The sequence below is a fragment of the Rhinoraja longicauda genome, chromosome 42 (assembly GCF_053455715.1).
Source record: "Rhinoraja longicauda isolate Sanriku21f chromosome 42, sRhiLon1.1, whole genome shotgun sequence".
In the NCBI taxonomy this organism is placed as follows: domain Eukaryota; kingdom Metazoa; phylum Chordata; class Chondrichthyes; order Rajiformes; family Arhynchobatidae; genus Rhinoraja; species Rhinoraja longicauda.
Window position 1 is genome coordinate 9,414,711 of NC_135994.1, and position 20,420 is coordinate 9,435,130.

At 49.0% G+C, this 20,420-nt stretch overlaps 1 protein-coding gene across 3 annotated transcripts in view; it reads right to left on the reverse strand.

Moving 5' to 3' along the window:
* The window catches only part of LOC144612020 (sodium channel protein type 8 subunit alpha-like), a 255,684-nt gene that overhangs the window by 94,672 nt on the left and 140,592 nt on the right, over positions 1–20,420 (reverse strand). For all 3 annotated transcript variants that reach the window (XM_078431465.1, XM_078431467.1, XM_078431466.1), the window contains exons 11-13: positions 18,340–18,546; positions 9,290–9,571; positions 2,170–2,520 (exon numbers count right to left, since the gene is read on the reverse strand). In XM_078431465.1, coding sequence (XP_078287591.1) covers positions 2,170–2,520; positions 9,290–9,571; positions 18,340–18,546 — 840 coding nt within the window. The remainder of the gene's footprint in view (positions 1–2,169; positions 2,521–9,289; positions 9,572–18,339; positions 18,547–20,420) is intronic.

Consider the following 20,420-nt stretch of genomic DNA (forward strand, 5'->3'; position numbering starts at 1 on the left):
GATTATGCTCCCAATTTCTTGGATTAACCGTGAGCAAAAGGCAGAGAGGGACGGGGAGAGAAATGGGCTCTTGGAATTGCACTGGGCGCACTCAGTTAATGTGTGCTCCGAATTAGATGGGATTTGTGCTTAGATCACTGGCGTGTGTAAGAGGAAACACAGAAACATAGACAATAGGTGCAGGATTAGGCCATTCGGCCCTTCAAGCCAGCACCCGGAGAAAACCCAATATGATTATGGTTGATCATCCACAATTCTGCTTTCTCCCCATATCCCTTGATTCCGTTAGCCCTACGAGCTAAATCTAACTCTCACTTGAAAACATCCAGTGAATCGGCCTCCACTGCCTACTGTGGCAGAGAATTCCACAGATTCACAACTCTCTGGGTGAAAAAGGTTTCTCCTCATCTCAGTCCTAAATGGCCGACCCCTTATTCTTAAACTGTGACCCCTGGTTCTGGACTCCCCCAACATGGGGAACATTTTCCCTGCAGCTAGCCTGTCCAATCCCTTAAGAATTAGGAATGGGATATGATTGAATTCATCTGTCATTGATTTCCTTGACAGATACAATGCGTTAAAGTCACTTGCTTCTCATGACGTGCGTTTTCCCCTGTGCTTTCATTCCCAACCTGTTGGCGTGGAATTGGGCTTTTGTGAAGTAACGTTAAGAAAGGAGACACAAGGAACTGCAGACGCTGGTTTACAAAGTGCTGGAGTAACTCAGCAGGTCAGGCATCATCCTTAGAGGAGGTGGACAGGCGATGTTTTGGGTCGGGAACCTTTTTCGGAGTCCGAGCAAGGGTCCCGACTCTGAAACGTCACCTATCCATGTTCTCCAGTGATGCCGCCTGACCCGCTGAGTTACTCCAGCACTTTATGTGTTGCATTAAAAGAATAATGAGGAATAGATCGGGTAGATGCACAGAGTCTCTTGCCCAGAGTAGGGGAATTGAGGACCAGGGGAAATAGGTTCAAGGTGAGGGGGAAAAGATTTAATAGGAATCTGAGGGGTAACTTTTTCACACAGAGGGTGGTGGGTGTATGGAACGAGCTGCCAGAGGAGGTAGTTGAGGCAGGGACTATCCCAACGCTTAAGAAACAGTTGGACAGGTACATGGATAGGACAGGGTTGGAGGGATATGGACCAAATGCGGGCATGTGGGACTAGTGTAGCTGGGACATGTTGGCCAGTGTGGGCAAGTTGGGCCGAAGGGCCTGTTTCCACACTGTATCACTCTGTGACTCTATGAAGGGCCTGTTTCCACACTGTATCACTCTGTGACTCTATGAAGGGCCTGTTTCCACACTGTATCACTCTGTGACTCTATGAAGGGCCTGTTTCCACACTGTATCACTCTGTGACTCTATGAAGGGCCTGTTTCCGCACTGTATCACTCTGTGACTCTATGAAGGGCCTGTTTCCGCACTGTATCACTCTGTGTCTCTATGAAGGGCCTGTTTCCGCACTGTATCACTCTGTGACTCTATGAAGGGCCTGTTTCCACACTGTATCACTCTGTGACTCTATGAAGGGCCTGTTTCCACACTGTACCACTCTGTGACTCTATGAAGGGCCTGTTTCCACACTGTATCACTCTGTGACTCTATGAAGGGCCTGTTTCCACACTGTATCACTCTGTGACTCTATGAAGGGCCTGTTTCCACACTGTATCACTCTGTGACTCTATGAAGGGCCTGTTTCCACACTGTATCACTCTGTGACTCTATGAAGGGCCTGTTTCCACACTGTACCACTCTGTAACTCTATGATTAATAAAGGACACTGCCAAAGCATTCTGCACACAAAAAAGAGTCCTTTCGCATTGACGAATAGTAAAAAAGTTAGACAGTGGGCTGGTGATTGGGAAGAAAAAAGACTGCCTTTGGGTGGAAAAGGATTCAATTTTTCGCATTGAGATTACTCATCCTAGGTCATTTTCAAAGAAGGCGGATTTTTTTTGCAGGTTCCCAATTGAGCAACTTGTAGGTTTGGAGAAGTGGATGGAGGTTCGTCTGCACAATCCAACTTCCATCCCTAAATGGCATCTTGTGTCAGGAAGGGCGGCATACATAAATGCGGAGAGGTTAGATAGACCGCCATGCCTAAACTGATCTGCTCATTGACTTCCTTACACTGTCATCAGTAGCTGCCTTATCTATTATCACCTCAGGCAGTAGGCGTCCACCAGGCATGTTGGCTCCAGGCCCACCAATAAGGGAGACCACACCATTGCAGTCCACCGTGCTGTTCCGTTTCACATTGACCGGGAGCACTGGGAACATCTTGGATGACTTGCTGGGTTGGCTGTAGCCACTGTAGCTGTTCCTCCGGTACGGCTCCTTGTTCGGGACAAACAGGGAGTTTTTCCGGTTGCCGTCGGTCTCCTCCACGGTGCTGTGCTCATCGTCGGCAAACTCCGTCTCTGAGCTGGGCTCTTTCCGATCTCGGATGCTGAAAATGCTGCTCTTGCTGTCGAACCGGGTGAGGTTTGGAGACCCCAGGATGCTCAGCTGAGACTGCAAGAGAAAATAAGTCGATTCAAGATTTCAAAGATTCAGTTAATGGTCACATGTGCCAATTAAGGCAGAGTGAAAGCTGAGTGACCATCTAGTCACACGAAGTGAAAAGCAACACGACGCAAAGCCACATAACATAACATTTAACATAGACATCCACCACAGCGGATTCCACATTCCACACTGGTAATCTATATACTCAAACTCTCGTTTGTTTGTTTGTTTGTTCCTGAACTACACCCAAAACGGTACACGATAGCGTGTCAATTTTAGGCCCACCTTACTCACCGTCGTCCCTTTGGTGCTAATTGAAGAAGTTTCATTGAAATCGGTTTTATATTTTTAAAGTTATTCACATTTTATAGTTTAAGTCTATCTCCTAGGGAGGGAGGGGGAAGGGAGGGAGGGAGGGGAAGGGGGAGGGAGGGGAAGGGGGGAGGGAGGGGTAGGGGAGGGGGAGGGGGGAGGGAGGAGGGAGGCGGGTGGAGGGAGGGGAAGGGGAGGGGAAAGGGAGGGGAGGGGGAGGGGAGGGGGAGGGGGAGGGAAGGGGAGGGGGGGAGGGGAGGGGAGGGGGAGAGGGGGAGGGGGGAGGTAAAATTTACAATATTACCGAAGCCAATTGGCCTTCAAACCTGACCCTGAGGAGAATTCCTTGTTGCTGATGAGGAGGATTTCCTGGAATGTATACGATATGGGTTTTTAAACCAATATGTCGAGGAACCGACTAGAGAACAGGCCATCCTGGACTGGGTATTGTGTAATGAGGAAGGATTAAGTCAGCGAACTTGTTGTGCAAGGCCCCTTGGGCAACAGTGACCATAATATGGTGGAATTCTGCATTAGGATGGAGAGTGACAAGGTTAATTCAGAGACTAGGGTCCTGAACTTGAATAAAGGAGGCTTTGAAGGTATGAGATGGGAATCGGCTCGGATAGACTGGCAAATTATACATAAAGGGTTGACGGTGGAGATGCAATGGCGAAGATTTAAAGACCGCATGGATGAACTCCAGAAATTGTTCATCCCTGTCTGGCGAAAAAATAAAACTGGGAAGGCGGCTCAACCATGGCTGACGAGGGAAGTCAAGGATAGTGTTAAAGCCAAGGAAGAGGCATATAAATTGGCCAGAGGAAGCGGCAAACCAGAGGACTGGGGAAAATTTAGAACTCAACAGAGGAGGACAAAGGGGTTAATTAAGAGGGGAAAAAGGAGCTTGAAAGAAAGCTTGCGAGAAATATTAAAACTGACTAAAAGTTTCTATAGGTATGTAAAAAGGAAAAGATTAGTGAAGAAGAATGTAGGTCCCTTACAGTCAGAGACAGGTGAATTTATATTGGGAAACAAGGAAATGGCAGAACAGTTAAACGAACACAAACAATCTCCCGGAAATACTAGGGGATTGAGGATCTAGTGGGAGGGAGGAACTGAAGGGATTCCACATTAGTCAGAAAATGGTGTTAGGTAAACTGTTGGGACTGAAGGCAGATAAATCCCCAGGGCCTGATGGTCTGCATCCCAGAGTACTCAAGGGGGTGGCCCTAGAAATCGTGGATGCATTGGTGATCATTTTCCAATGTTCTCTCGACTCTGGATCAGTTCCTGTGGACTGGAGGGTATAGCCAATGTAACTCCACTTTTTAAGAAAGGAGGGAGAGAGAAAACGGGGAATTATAGACCAGTTAGCCTTACAATGGTAGTGGGGAAGACGCTGGAGTCGATTATTAAAGATGTTATAGCAGCGCATTTGGAAAGCAGTGACAGGATCGGTCAAAGTCAGCATGGATTGATGAAGGGGAAATCATGCTTGGCTAGTCTGTTGGGATTTTTTGAGGATGTAACAAGTAGAATGGATAAGGGAGAGCCAGTGGATGTGGTGTATCTGAGCTTGCAAAAAGCCTTTGACAAGGTCCCACACAAGAGATTAGTGTGCAAAATTAGAGCACATGGTATTGGGGGTAAGGTATTGACGTGGATAGAGAACTGGTTGGCAGACAGGAAGCAAAGAGTAGGAATTAACAGGTCCTTTTCAGAATGGCAGTCAGTGACTAGTGGGGTGCCGCAAGGCTCGGTGCTGGGATCCCAGTTGTTTACAATATATATTAACAATTTAGACGAGGGAATTAAATGTGACATCTCCAAGTTTGCGATGACACAAAGCTGGGTGGCAGTGTGAGCTGTGAGGAGGATGCTATGAGTCTGCAGGGTAACTTGGATAGGTTGTGTGAGTGGGCAGATGCATGGCAGATGCAGTATAATGTGGATAAATGTGAGGTTATCCACTTTGGTGGCAAGAACAGGAAGGCAGATTATTATCTGAATGGTGTCAGATTAGGAGAAGGGGAGGTGCAACGAGACCTGGGTGTGTTTGTACATCAGTCACTGAAAGTAAGCATGCAGGTACAGCAGGCAGTGAAGAAAGCTCATGGCAAGTTGGCCTTCATCGCGAGAGGATTTGAGTTTAGGAGCATGGAGGTCCTACTGCAGTTGTATAGGGCCCTGGTGAGACCGCACCTGGAGTATTGTGTGCAATTTTGGTCTCCTAATTTGAGGAAGGACATTATTGCTATTGAGGGAGTGCAGCGTAGGTTCACCAGGTTCATTCCCGGGATGGCAGGACTGACACATGATGAAATAATGGGTCGACTGGGCTTGTATTCACTGGAATTTAGAAGGATGAGAGGGGATCTTATAGAAACATATAAAATTCTTAAAGGATTGGACAGGGTAGATGCAGGAAAAATGTTCCCCGATGTTGGGGGAGTCCAGAACCGGGGGTCACAGTTTATAGACAATAGACAATAGGTGCAGGAGTAGGCCATTCGGCCCTTCGAGCCAGCACCACCATTCAATGTGATCATGGCTGATCATCCACAATCAGTACCCCGTTCCTGCCTTCTCCCCATACCCCCTGACTCTGCTATCCTTAAGTGCTCTACCTAGCTCTCTCTTGAATGCATTCAGATAATTGGCCTCCACTGCCTTCTGAGGCAGAGAATTCCACAGATTTACAACTCTCTGACTGAAAAAGTTTTTCCTCATCTCTGTTCTAAATGGCCTACCTCTTATTCTTAAACTGTGGCCCCTGGTTCTGGACTCCCCCAATATTGGGAACATGTTTCCTGCCTCTAACGTGTTCAACGCTTTAATAATCTTATATGTTTCGATAAGATCTCCTCTCATCCTTCTAAAGTCCAGTGTATACAAGCCTAGCCGCTCCACTTTCAACATATGACAGTCCCGCCATTCCGGGAATTAACCTAGTAAACCTACGCTGCACGCCCTCAATAGCAAGAATATCCTTCCTCAAATTTGGAGACCAAAACTGCACACAGTACTCCAGGTGCGGTCTCACTAGGGCCCTGTACAACTGCAGAAGGACCTCTTTGCTCCTATACTCAACTCCTCTTGTTATGAAGGCCAACATTCCATTGGCTTTCTTCACTGCCTGCTGTACCTGCATGCTTCCTTTCAGTGACTGATGCACCAGGACACCCAGATCTCGTTGTACGTCCCCTGTTCCTAACTTGACAACATTCAGATAATAATCTGCCTTCCTATTCTTACCACCAAAGTGGATAACCACACATTTATCCACATTAAACTGCATCAGCCATGCATCCGCCCACTCACACAACCTGTCCAAGTCACCCTGCAACCTCATAGCATCTTCCTCACAGTTCACACTACCACCCAGCTTTGTATCATCTGCAAATTTGCTAATGGTACTTTGAATCCCTTCATCCAAGTCATTAATGTATGTTGTAAATAGCTGCGGTCCCAGCACCGAGCCTTGCGGTACCCCACTAGTTACTGCCTGCCATTCTGAAAGGGACCCATTTATCCCCACTCTTTGCTTTCTGTCTGTCAACCAATTTTCTATCCATGTCAGTACACTACCCCCAATACCATGTGCTCTAATTTTGCCCACTAATCTCCTATGTGGGACCTTGTCGAAGGCTTTCTGAAAGTCGAGGTACATCACATCCACCGGCTCTCCCCTGTCAATTTTCCTAGTTACATCCTCAGTTTAAGAATAAGGGGTCGGCCATTTTGGACTGAGATGAGGAAAAACGTTTCCACCCAGAGAGTCATGAATCTGTGGAATTCTCTGCCACAGAAGGCAGTGGAGGCCAATTCACTGGATGTTTTCAAGAGAGAGTTAAATTTAGCTCTTTGGGCTAACGGAATCAAGGGATATGGGGAGAAAGCAGGAACGGGGTACTGATTTTGGATGATCAGCCATGATCATATTGAATGGCGGTGCTGGCTCGAAGGGCCGAATGGCCTACTCCTGCACCTAATTTCTATGTTTCTATGTCTTTGGAGTGTGGGAGTAAACCGGAGCACCCGGAGAAAAGCCACGCAGGTAACGGGGAGAACGTACAACTCCTTACAGACAGACCCTGTAGGCAGGATGGAACCCGGGTCTCTGGCGCTGTGAGGCGGCAACTCTACCGCTGCGCCACCGTGCATTGAGCAATGAGATGGCAGGCGGAAGGGAAGCCAATTAATTATTTTTTTAAAGATACAGCATGGAAACAGACCCTTCAGTTTCCTCATAGCCACCACCAAATAGGTTTCCAGTTGTCGTTAAGCTGGAACGATTGCAAAGAAGATTTACGAGGATGTTGCCAGGACTTGAGGGCCTGAGCTACAGGGAGAGGTTGGGCAGGGTAGGACTTTATTCCTTGGAGCGCAGGAGGATGAGGGGTGATCTCATAGCCTTAACCAATCTGATCTCCTGGTGGCTGAGCACTTCAACTCCCCCTCCCACTCCCAGTCTGACCTTTCTGTCATGGGCCTCCTCCAATGCCACAGTGAGGCCCAGCGCAAATTGGAGGAACAGCACCTCATATTTCGCTTGGGCAGCTTGCAGCCCAGTGGTATGAACATTGACTTCTCCAACTTTAGATAGTTCCTCTGTCCCTCTCTTCCCCTCCCCCTTCCCAGATCTCCCTCTATCTTCCTGTCTCCACCTATGTCCGTCCTTTGTCCCGCCCCCCTGACATCAGTCTGAAGATGGGTCTCGACCCGAAACGTCACCCATTCCTTCTCTCCTGAGATGCTGCCTGACCTGCTGAGTTACTCCAGCATTTTGTGATACCTTCGATTTGTACCAGCATCTGCAGTTATTTTCCTACACAACAAATGAGTAAGATAAGGGCCTGAGCTTCAGGGAGAGGTTGGGCAGGCTCGGCCTTGATTCCTAGGAGCGCAGGAAGGTGAGGGGTGAGAGGTGATTTTCGAATAAGGAAATAAAACTCAAAGGCAGGAAAGTGAAGGCTAATGAGACTTCTACGGCAGAAATGATCACCAGGGTCTTCAGCGTTAGATTTTAAATGTGCTAAACTCTCTCCTGCTGAGGGATTTTCACAGTGCATTCAGATGTGACAACATCACTGTGTTTTGTAATGAGTTCATCCATTAAATTGGTGAATTTATTTTTTACTTTTTGGCTCCATCCAAGAATTGTGGATGTAACCCAGACCATCACACAAACCAACCTCCCTTCCATCGACTCCATCTACACCTCACGCTGCCTCGGCAAGGCCAGCAGCCCAGACCATCACACAAACCAACCTCCCTTCCATCGACTCCATCTACACCTCACGCTGCCTCGGCAAGGCCAGCAGCCCAGACCATCACACAAACCAACCTCCCTTCCATCGACTCCATCTACACCTCACGCTGCCTCGGCAAGGCCAGCAGCCCAGACCATCACACAAACCAACCTCCCTTCCATCGACTCCATCTACACCTCACGCTGCCTCGGCAAGGCCAGCAGCATAATCAAGGACCAGTCTCACCCCGGCCACTCCCTCTTCTCCCCTCTCCCATCGGGCAAGAGGTACAGAAGTGTGAAAACGCACACCTCCAGATTCAGGGACAGTTTCTTCCCGGCTGTTATCAGGCAACTGAACCATCCTCTCACCAACTAGAGAGCGGTCCTGACCTCCCATCTACCTCAATAGAGACCCTCAGACTATCTTTGATTGGACTTTACTTGACTTTATCTTGCGCTAATCGTTATTCCCTTTATCCTGTGTCTGTACACTGTGGATCAATGAACACTGTACATTGTAATCATGTATTACATGATTCTTCCTTCACTCAGTCCGCCTTAACCAAACTGATCTCCCGGTGGCTCAGCACCTCAACTCCTCCTCCCACTCCCAGTCTGACCTTTCTGTCATGGGCCTCCTCCAGTGCCATAGTGAGGCCCACCGCAAATTGGAGGAACAGCACCTCATATTTCCCTTGGACAGCTTACAGCCCAGCGGTATGAACATTGACTTCTCCAACTTTAGATAGTTCCTCTTTCCCTCTCTTCCCCTCCCCCCTCCTAGTTCTCCCACTGTCTTCCTGTCTCCACCTATATCCTTTCTTTGTCCCGACCCCCCCCGGACATCAGTCTGAAAAAGGGTCTCGACCCGAAACATCACCCATTCCCTCTCTCCGAGATGCTGCCTGACCTGCTGAGTTACTCCAGCATTTTGTGATACCTTGTAATCATGTATGGTCATTCTGCTGAGTGGATAGCATGCAACAAGAAAGCTTTTCACTGTACCTCGGTACACGAGATAATAAGCTAAACTAAACTAACATGATGCGAATTTTCAGTGCAATTGAGCAAGATAGACCCCATGGTCCATCACACTGAACGGCCTTCAGTTAGATGGTGGAACGACTTTGAATCTTAAATTAGTCTCAGTCGTAGTTTAAATTAGTCTCGCGACTTAACAATCGATACCAGCGGAAGTGGCCTTACCTGATTCATGGGGTATCTCATGCCGTGTGTTAGGTGTCTGGCTCGCTTACTGATTCCGTTCTCAGACTCCGACTTGAGGATCTTCTCATGGTCTCCCTTCTCCTCCCCCTCCGAGTGGCCCCTCGTCTGCTTCCGTTTCCTGCGCCGGTTTCTCCTCTCCTTTGCGCTTTTGGAGCTGAGCTTGGACAGCTCCGACGAGCTCTGCGACATCTGCCCTTCCTCTTCCTCGTCCAGCGCGTCCTCCGAGACCGTGCCCGCGGACGTCGCCGCTGCCGCCGCCATCTGTGGATGAACGCACAGGCCCGCCTCAGTCACAGCTTCACACAACGCTTCACGCGGGCAAAGCAACAGCAGGAAGATTGTCACAAAATTGGAAGACTTTCAGAAACCTTCCGACAAAAACTCCCACTGCAGTTGAAGGACACCATGCTTATTAGTTGCTGTATAGATTGAATCATTTTTAAAAATGTCATGCTGTTTGAGTGTTAAGACCACAAGACATGGGCCCATCAAGTCTACTCCGCCATTCAATCATGGCTGATCTATCTCTCCCTCCCAACCCCATTCTCCTGCCTTCTCCCCATAACCCCTGACACCCGCACTAATCAAGAATCTGTCAATCTCTGCCTTAAAAATATCCACTGACTTGGCCTCCACAGCCGTCTGTGGCAATGAATCCCACAGATTCACCACCCTCTGACTAAAGAAATACCTCCTCATCTCCTTCCTAAAGGAACGTCCTTTAGTTCTGAGGCTGTGCCCTCTGGTCCTAGACTCTCCCACTAGTGGAAACATCCTCTCCACATCCACTCTATCCAGGCCGCTCACTATTCAGTACTTTTCAATGTGGTCCCCCCTCATTCTTCTAAATTCCATCGAGTACAGGCCCAGTGCTGACAAACGCTCATCATATGTTAACCCACTCATTCCTGGGATCATTCTTGTAAACCTCCTCTGGACTCTTGTACCTTCATCAATGATCAGAATCCTCGAAACCTACTCATATCTCAGTATCTTTTAGGGTGGCACGGTGGCACAGCGGTAGAGTTGCTGCCACACGGCGCCAGAGACCCGGGTTCCATCCTGACCACGGGGGCTGTCTGTACAGAGTTTGTACGTTCTCCCCGTGACCTGCGTGGGTTTTCTCCGGGTGCTCTGTGCAAAGATGTGCAGGTTTGTAAGTTAATTGGCTTGGTATAAATGTAAATTGTCCCTCATGTGTGTAGGATAGTGTTAGTGTGCGGGGATCGCTGGGCGGCGCGGACTCAGTGGGCTGAAGGGCCTGTTTCTGCACTGTATCTCAAAACTAAACTAAACTAAACTAATTCTCATTTCAGATTAAATTAAACTAAACTGGAGTTATCTAGCAACTACACCTCAAGTTAAGCCATGCACGCTCATTTGATTGTTTGATTCATTGAAAGATCCAGCATGGAAACAGGCCCTTCGGCCCATCGAGTCCATGCCGACCATCAATCACTCGTTCACACTAGTTCTGTGTTACCCCACTTTATCATCCACTCCCTACGCACTACGGGGCAATTTACAGAGGGCCGATTAACCTACACATCTGCACGTCTTTTTGGAGTGTGGGAGGAAACCGGAGCACCCGGAGAAAACCCATGAGGTCACAGGGAGAACGTTCAAACTCCACACAGACAGCACCTGAAGTCAGGATGGAATCCGGGTGTCTGGCGCTGTGAGGCAGCAGCTCTACCTGCTGCGCCACCATGCCGCCCAAAATTATACTGCGAGATCTTAGTCTTACCCGAGTGCCTTAACTTTAGTTTAGAGATGCAACATGGCAACAGGTCCACCAAGTCCACACAGACCAGCAATCGCCACACACTAACACTAGGGACAATTTACACTTACACCAAGCCAATTAACCTACAAACCTGCACGCCTTTGGAGTGTGGGAGGAAACCGGAGATCTCGGAGAAAACCCACGCAGGTCACGGGGAGAACGTGCAAACTCTGTACAGACGGCACCCGAGGTCAGGATGGAACCCGGGTCACTGGCGCTGTGAGGCGGCAACTCTACCGCTGTGCCACCGTGCCGTTACAACTGAGGCAACGGTGTACCAAATTACAATGGGAGGTTCAGGATTGATTCTGCCCTTCCAGAGAGTGACTTGAACCTTCTGAAACTGAAGCAACAAGTTTTCCTGTTTCGCTTAGTTTTGTTTAGTTTCGAGATAAGGAGCGGAAACATATCTTTCGGCCCACCAACTCTATCCTACACACACGAGGGACAATTTACAATTTTATTGAAGCCAATTAACCTCCAAACCTGCACGTCTTTGGAGTGTGGGAGGAAACCGGAGCACCCGGAGAAAACCCACGCAGGTCACGGGGACAACGTGCAAACTCCGCACAGACAGCGCCCGTAGTCAGGATGGAACCCGGGTCTCTGGCGCTGTGAGGCGGCAACTCTACCGCTGTGTTGTTTTAACATTATTTTTTAATTTGATATTGTTTGATTGTTGTTCCTCCAGCATTGATCTGAATCCTTGAAACCTGCTCATGTCTCATTGCAGAGTTGAAAACTTTCCAAATTAAATGGATGCCATCTTGGACAAGTCTGAATGGCTAAAGATCCACACCACCTTGTATAACTGTTGCAAGCCCAAGAAATGAGCAGCATGTCATCAACTACATGCTTTATCCTGCATCAGTAATATATTATATTCCAATAATAGAAACTGCTTGAAATACAATCGGCACAATTGCACGGTGGCGCAGTGGTAGAGTTGCTGCCTCACGGCGCCAGGGAACCGGGTTGGATCTTGACTACGGGTGCTGTCTGTATGGAGTATGCACGTTCTCCCGGTCACCTGCGTGGGTTTTCTCCGGGTGCTCTGTGCAATGTTTATACCAAGCCAATTAACCTACAAACCTGTATGTCCTTAGAGTGTGGGAGGAAACTGGAGCACCCGGAGAAAACCCACGCAGGTCACGGGGAGAACGTGCAAACTCCGTGCAGACAGCACCCGTAGTCAGGATGGAACCTGGGTCTCTGGCGCTGTAAGTGCTGTAGGGCAGCAACTCTACCGCTGCGCCACCATGGACAGTGGAAATATTTAAGGCAGAGATAGATAGATTCTTGATTAGTACGGGTGGCAGGGGTTATGGGGGGAAGGCAGGAGAATGGGGTTAGGAGGGAGAGATAGATCAGCCATGATTGAATGGCGGAGTAGACTTGATGGGCCGAATGGCCTAATTCTACTCCTATCCCTTGTGACGAGGCGAATGGGACAGTACCCTAGCTTATGGAAGGACCATTCAGAAAGCTGATGTCTGTGTAAACTAAAGTCCACAAAATGGAAGCAAGGTTCCTACAAACACTCATCAATATTTATTGTCTGACAATGATCTCAAATGTTGCTATTTTAAATGTTTTTCCAAGTAGGCTGTTAATTTACCCAGACCGTAGCCATATGCAAGTGCTATAGACATATGGCACGCTGAGACAAATTAACTTTGAGAGCTGGCCTCAGAATATGAAATGTCCTCATTTAACATTGTGCAGTGAGTGGTAAGATAACAAGATTGGTTGACAAGGCCAGGCTGCATAGTTGCTAGACGAAAACAATCACGTTAATGTGACCAAGGTAAACACAAAAAGCTGGAGTAACTCAGCGGGACAGGCAGCATCTCTGGGGAGAAGGAATGAATGAGTGACGTTTCAGGTCGAGACCCTTCTTCAGTCTGCTTAAGGATACGGGAAACGAGAGATATAGACGGAGATGTGGAGAGATAAAGAACAATGAATGAAAGACATGCTAGAAAGTAACGATGGTAAAGGAAGCTGTTTGTTGGGTGAAAACGATTTGATCAAGGTTGACTGAGTGATGGTAACTATGCGTCCTACTTGTATAGGATCTTATAGACGGGTATAAAATCATGAGAGGAATAGATCGGGTAGACGCACAAAGTCTCTTGCCCAGAGTAGGGGAATCGAGGACCAGAGGACATAGGTTTAAGATGAAGGGGAAAAGATTTAATAGGAATCTGAGGGGTAACTTTTTCACACAGAGGGTGGTGGGTGTACAGAACGAGCTGCCGGAGGGGGTAGTTGAGGCTGGGACTATCCCAACGTTTAAGAAATAGTTAGACAGGTACATGGATAGGACAGGTTTAGAGAGATATGGACCAAACGCGGGCAGGTGGGACGAGTGTAGCTGGGACATGTTGGCCGGTGTGGGCAAGTTGGGCCGAAGGGCCTGTTTCCACACTGTATCACTCTGTGACTCTATGAAGGGCCTGTTTCCACACTGTATCACTCTGTGACTCTATGAAGGGCCTGTTTCCACACTGTATCACTCTGTGAGTCTATGAAGGGCCTGCTTCCACATTGTATCACTCTGTGACTCTTTGAAGGGCCTGTTTCCACACTGTATCACTCTGTGACTCTATGAAGGGCCTGTTTCCACATTGTATCACTCTGTGACTCTATCACTGTTCTGAATCCAATGGAGTTTAAAATCTTTGTTTCAAATCAGATTAAGGGGGAGGTTTGGACTGATGGGATTGTTGTGATCATAAAGGCGATGAGCTGAATGCTTTTATCTCCTTTTAATCTTTGCCCCTCTCAACCTTCATAAGTTCATAAGTGAAAGAAGCAGAATTAGGCCATTCGGCCCATCAAGTCTACTCCGCCATTCAATCATGGTTGATCTACCTCTCCCTCCTAACCCCATTCTCCTGCCTTCTCCCCATAACCCCTGACACCCGTGCTAATCAAGAATCTGTCCATCTCTGCCTTAAAAATATCCACTGACTTGGTCTCCACAGATTCATCACCCTCTGGCTAAAGAAATTCCTCCTCATCTCCTTCCTAATGGAACGTCCTTTAATTCTGAGGCTGTGCCCTCTGGTCCTAGACTCTCCCACTAGTGGAAACATCCTCTCCACATCCACTCTATATAGACCTTATAGCTATGCCCTCTAGTCAATAGACAATAGGTGCAGGAGGAGGCCATTCGGCCCTTCGAGCCAGCACCGCCATCCAATGTGATCATGGCTGATCATTCTCAATCAGTACCCCGTTCCTGCCTTCTCCCCATACCCCCTGACTCCGCTATCCTTAACAGCTCTACCTAGCTCTCTATTGAATGCATTCAGAGACTTGGCCTCCACTGCCTTCTGAGGCAGTGAATTCCACAGATTTACAACTCTCTGACTGAAAAAGTTTTTCTTCATCTCCGTTCTAAATGGCCTACCCCTTATTCTTAAACTGTGGCCCCTGGTTCTGGACTCCCCCAACATTGGGAACATGTTTCCTGCCTCTAACGTGTCCAACCCCTTAATAATCTTATACGTTTCAATAAGATCCCCTCTCATCCTTCTAAATTCCAGTGTATACAAGCCTAGTCGCTCCAGTCTTTCAACATATGACAGTCCCGCCATTCTGGGAATTAATCTAGTAAACCAAAGCTGCACGCCCTCAATAGCAAGAATATCCTTCCTCAAATTTGGAGACCAAAACTGCACACAGTACTCCAGGTGCGGTCTCACTAGGGCCCTGTACAACTGCAGAAGGACCTCTTTGCTCCTATACTCAACTCCTCTTGTTGTGAAGGCCAACATTCCATTGGCTTTCTTCACTGCCTGCTCTACCTGCATGCTTCCTTTCAGTGACTGATGCACTAGGACGCCCAGATCTCATTGTACGTCCCCTTTTCCTAACTTGACACCATTCAGATAATACTCTGCCTTCCTAGTCTTACCACAAAAATGGATAACCTCACACTTATCCACATTAAATTGCATCTGCCATGCATCCGCCCACTCACACAACCTGTCCAAGTCACCCTGCAACCTCATAGCATCTTCCTCACAGTTCACACTGCCACCCAGCTTTGTATCATCTGCAAATTTGCTAATGTTACTTTTAATCCCTTCATCCAAGTTTAAACCAGCATCTGCAGTTCCTTCCTATACAATACCCCCTAATCCAGGCAACATTCAGGTAAACCTGTAGGAAGGAACTGCAGATGCTGGTTTACACTGAAGACATAGAGTGATAAAGTGTGGAAACAGGCCCTTCGGCCCAACATGCCCACACCGGCCAACATGTCCCATCTACACCAGTCCCACCTGCCTGCATTTAGCTCATCTCCCTCCAAACCTGTCCTATCCATGTACCTGCCTTAATTTCTAGGATCATGCCACCTTTACCACGCATTCTTCTTGCCGTGGCAGGTTGAAAGATCCAGCCCATTATCCGAATAACTCAAGCTGGTGCATTGAATGAAACAAGATGAACCCACCAAGTTTAACATTAGTAACAGCTGACACTCAGCATTTGCAGTCATAGAAACATAGAAAATAGGTGCAGGAGGAGGCCGTTCGGCCCTTCGAGCCAGCACCGCCATTCATTGTGATCATGGCTGATCATCCACAATCAGTTACCCGTGCCTGCCTTCTCCCCATATCCCTTGATTCCACTAGCCCCTCGAGCTCTATCTAACTCTCTCTTAAATCCATCCAGTGAATTGGCCTCCACTGCCCTCTGTGGCAGAGAATTCCACAAATTCACAACTCTCTGGGTGAAAAAGTTCCTTCTCACCTCAGTTTTAAATGGCCTCCCCTTTATTCTTAGACTGTGGCCCCTGGTTCTGGACTCCCCCAACATTGGGAACATTTTTCCTGCATCTAGCTTGTCCAGTCCTTTTATAATTTTATCCGTCTCTATAAGATCCCCTCTCATCCTTCTAAACTCCAGTGAATACAAGCCTAGTCTTTTCAATCTTTCCTCATATGACAGTCCCGTCATCCTCGTGAACCTACGCTGCACTGCCTCAATAGCAAGGACGTCCTCCCTCAAATTGGGAGACCAAAACTGCACACAATACTCCAAATGTGGTCTCACCAGGGCCCTGTACAACTGCAGAAGGACTTCTTTGCTCCTGTACTCAAATCCTCTCGTTATGAAGACCAACATGTCATTAGCAATCCTCTCGTTATGAAGGCCAACATGTCGAATAATTTTGGCCTGCATCACAGGAGCTTGTGGCAATGGGAATGCATTTTGCTTTCTATCTATAAATCAAGCAATTCATTGTTGGACGATGAAATCAAAGATTTTGTTTGGGAGATAAGGGAAGGAAAGAGGGAAGGGTTAGAACAATACTGTCCACCTCTGTGTAGAAGAGAAGAGCAAAGGATATCCAGGCCCTGTCCCAAAACATCTTCTCTACATGTTTCCTCAAAGGTTCAGTCTCAGGAGAGTGTGGTTGGGAGGGAGGGATAGACCAGCCGTGATTGAATGGCGGAGTAGACTTGATGGGCCGAATGGCCTCATTCTGCTTCGAGAACATATGACCATGTGAAGTGCCTTATCCGCTGAGTTACTCCAGCACTCTGTCTTTTATTAGAACAAATCATTTGTGAGCTTCACAACGAGTACTTCACCATTGTAAAGTCTCATGGTGTGAAGGAATACATGAATACCTTGCTGCAGGTCATCTGATTTAAAAAAACCCGATCAGTTGAACACCTGGTAAGTCATAAGTTCACAAGTTCCAGGAGCAGAATTAGGCCATTCGGCCCATCGAGTCTACTCTGCCATTCCATCATGGCCGATCCATCTCTCCCTCCCAACCCGCCTTCTCCCCATAACCCCTGACATAAGTACTGATCACGAAGTCAATAACATATTGGTTCCTGAGGATCCCTGCATCAACTCTCACCCACCTCAAGGATCTTCCAAGGCCTTCCCAGGATATTCCACGGGAATACCACCTGTGGCCCCCGTACCACAACCTGGTGTCTCATCTCTCAATTCCTAGGACCTGCCCTCCCTTATATAATGCTCTGCAATTTCCACCCCCCACCCCCCTTCACTTTACCGCTAAAATATTCCTCATCTCCTAGTCCCCCTTCCCAACGGTGGCACAGCGGTAGAGTTGCTGCCTCACAGCGCTAACAGTGCCAGAGACCCGGGTTCCATCCTGACTACGGGTGCTGTCTGTACGGAGTTTTTACATTCTCCCCATGACCTGCATGGGTTTTCTCCGAGATCTTCGGCTTCCTCCTACACTCCAAAGACGTGCAGGTTTTGTAGGTTAATTGGCTTGGTATGAATGTAAATTGAAGTGTGGGAGGAAACCGAAGATCTCGGAGAAAACCCACGCAGGTCACGGGGAGAACGTACAAACTCCGTACAGACAGCGCCCGTAGTCGAACCCGGTTCTCCGGCGCTGCAAGCGCTGTAAGGCAGCAACTCTACCGCTGCACCACCGTGACCGCCCCCCCCTTCCACTTGTTTTTGTCAGGCCACAAAAATAAAGTTTTAGCTTTAGAGATACAGCACGGAAACGGGCCCTTCGGCCCACCATGTCTACACTGACCATCGATCACCCGTTCACACTAGTTCTGTGTTATCCCACTTTCTCATCCACTCCCTGCACACTAGGGGGCAGTTTACAGAGGGACGATTAACCCACAAACCCGCACGTTTTTGGGATGGGGGAGGAAACCGGAGCACCCGGAGAAAACCCACGCAGGTCACGGGGAGAACGTGCAAACTCCACACAAAAAGTGCCGAATCAAACCCAGGTCTCTGGCACCGTGAGGCAGCGGATCTACCAGCTGCACCAGCTTTCCCATTGAGGGATGGAGGAGTGTGGGAGGAAACCGTAGCACCCGGAGAAAACCCACACAGGTCACGGGGAGAACGTGCAAACTCCATACAGACAGCACCCTTGGGCGGGATTGAACCCGGGTCTCTGGCGCCGTGAAGCAGCAACTCTACCGCCGCGCCACCGTGATGTTGCGGCCGACACCAACCAGAACAAGTCTCTCGAAGGGGCGTCCATAACCGCCGGATTACCGCCTTGGAGACGGCACAAAGAGCTGGAATAGCTCAGCGGGACAGGCGGCATCTCTGGACAGAAGGATAGCTTCTCTCCAGAGATGTTGCCTGTGCCGCTGAGTTACTCCGGCATTTTGTGCCCATCTTCGGGGTAAGCCAGCGTCTGCAGTCCCGTCCCACGCGAGCTAGCGTCTCTTTCACTGGCATCGAACAGATTTGCGCCACTCACCAAAGCATCCTCTTGCTGTCTCTTCAGCTGCTCCAGCATCTGCTTGAATTCCTGCTCTTTCCGCTCCGCCTCCTCCAGGGTGGCTTGGTTCTGCTCTTCATAGGCCATGGCTACCACAGCCAGGATCAGATTCACCAAGTAGAAAGACCCCACAAAGATGACGAGGACAAAAAAGATCATGTACGTTTTCCCTGCTGCTCGTAACGTCTGCAAAACACAAAGCATTCTTCCGGTTAATCTTTACGGGACATTGTTTGTGCAACATGGTCATCAGACACTTGTGCCCATCCACCAGCTACGCTGCCAGCACGTACCTCGGATTGCCAACGTCCTCACTCCCAAATACGGGGCAAGGTGACGTCACCGCCCCGCGCCCCACGTGACCTCACCTAGCCAGTGGCCACGTGCTCCCGCTCCACCAATGGCGGCCTCCCGGTCCAGGGAGGCGGGTTGCTACGCAACCTCCGTTAGGCAGTGCCCGGGCCTCCACTGTCCGGGACTACAGCGGCCCCCAGGCTACAGTGTCCAGGCCGACAGCGTCGGGGCCTGCAGTGTCGGGACCTACAGTGTCGGGGCATACAGCACCGTCGGGGCCTACAGTGTCGGGGCCTACAGTGTCGGGGCCTACAGTGTCGGGGCCTACAGTGTCCGGGCCTACAGTGTCGGGGCCTACAGTGTCGGGGCCAACAGTGTCGGGGCCTACAGTGTCCGGGCTTACAGTGTCGGGGCCTACAGTGTCGGGGCCTACAGTGTCGGGGCCTACAGTTTCGGGGCCTACAGTATCCGGGCCTACAGTGTCGGGGCCTACAGTGTCCGGGCCTACAGTGTCGGGGCCTACAGCGCCGTCCGGGCCTGATATGGGACAAGGGCGGTCCCGTACGGGACAAAACAATTTATCCCAAAATGCAGGATGTCCTGGCTAATACGGGCCAATTGGCAACCCTACATGTACCCCAAATGAGGTTATGGGGAGAGGGCAGGAGAATGTGGTTAGGAGGGAGAGATAGATCAGCCACGACTGAATGGTGCAGTAGACTTGATGGGCCGAATGGCCTAATTCTACTCCTATCCCTTGTGACGTAAATGTAAGTACATCTTCCCATTTGTGCGATTTTTATTGCAGCCTTATCACAAATCAAAAACTTGGAGTAACCTTGTCGTCAGCGATTTATGTTTGCCAAATGTTGCACAGTTTTGCTCCTGTCTGGATCTCAGGTAACTGACCAGCTAATCTAGTTGCATCATGGCCCAGGTCAGCTACTCAAACGCCCAGGAGTGGAGGAGATGACAGAGAGTGGTGAACACTGCCCGGTCCATCACATCACGGGTACTGACCTCCCCACCATCGAAGGCATCTACAGGAGTCACTGCCTCAGAAAGGCAGCCAGCATCATCAGAGACCCACACCCCCACCCTGGCCACGCTCTCATCTCACCCCTGCCATCGGGAAGAAGGTACAGGAGCCTGGAAACTGTAACGTCCAGGTTCAGGAACAGCTTCGTCCCTGCAGCCATCAGGCTGTTAAACACCACACAACACTAACTATGAACTGCAGACTTATTTGTTGTACCAGGCACTTTGGGCTTGTGTTTTGCACTGATATATATTTTTTAAGCACTGTCCTTACATATCTGTTATGCTGCTGCAAGTAAGAATTTCATGATTCCATTTTCCATTTTCGGTACATACTAGACCAAGTGGACTCGTTGGGCCCAAACCTCTCCTGCATTGGTGCAGTACCCTCTCCTACCACCTCTCTCCCCCTCTCTACCTCCTCTCTCCCCTCCCCTTATAAGATTATTAAGGGGCTGGACACCTTAGAGGCAGGAAACATGTTCCCAATGTTGGGGGAGTCCAGAACCAGGGGCCACAGTTTAAGAATAAGGGGTAGGCCATTTAGAACGGAGATGAGGAAAAACTTTTTCAGTCAGAGAGTTGTAAATCTGTGGAATTCTCTGCCTCAGAAGGCAGTGGAGGCCAATTCACTGAATGCATTCAAGAGAGTGCTAAATAAAGCTCTTAAGGATAGCGGAGTCAGGGGGTATGGGGAGAAGGCAGGAACGGGGTACTGATTGACAATG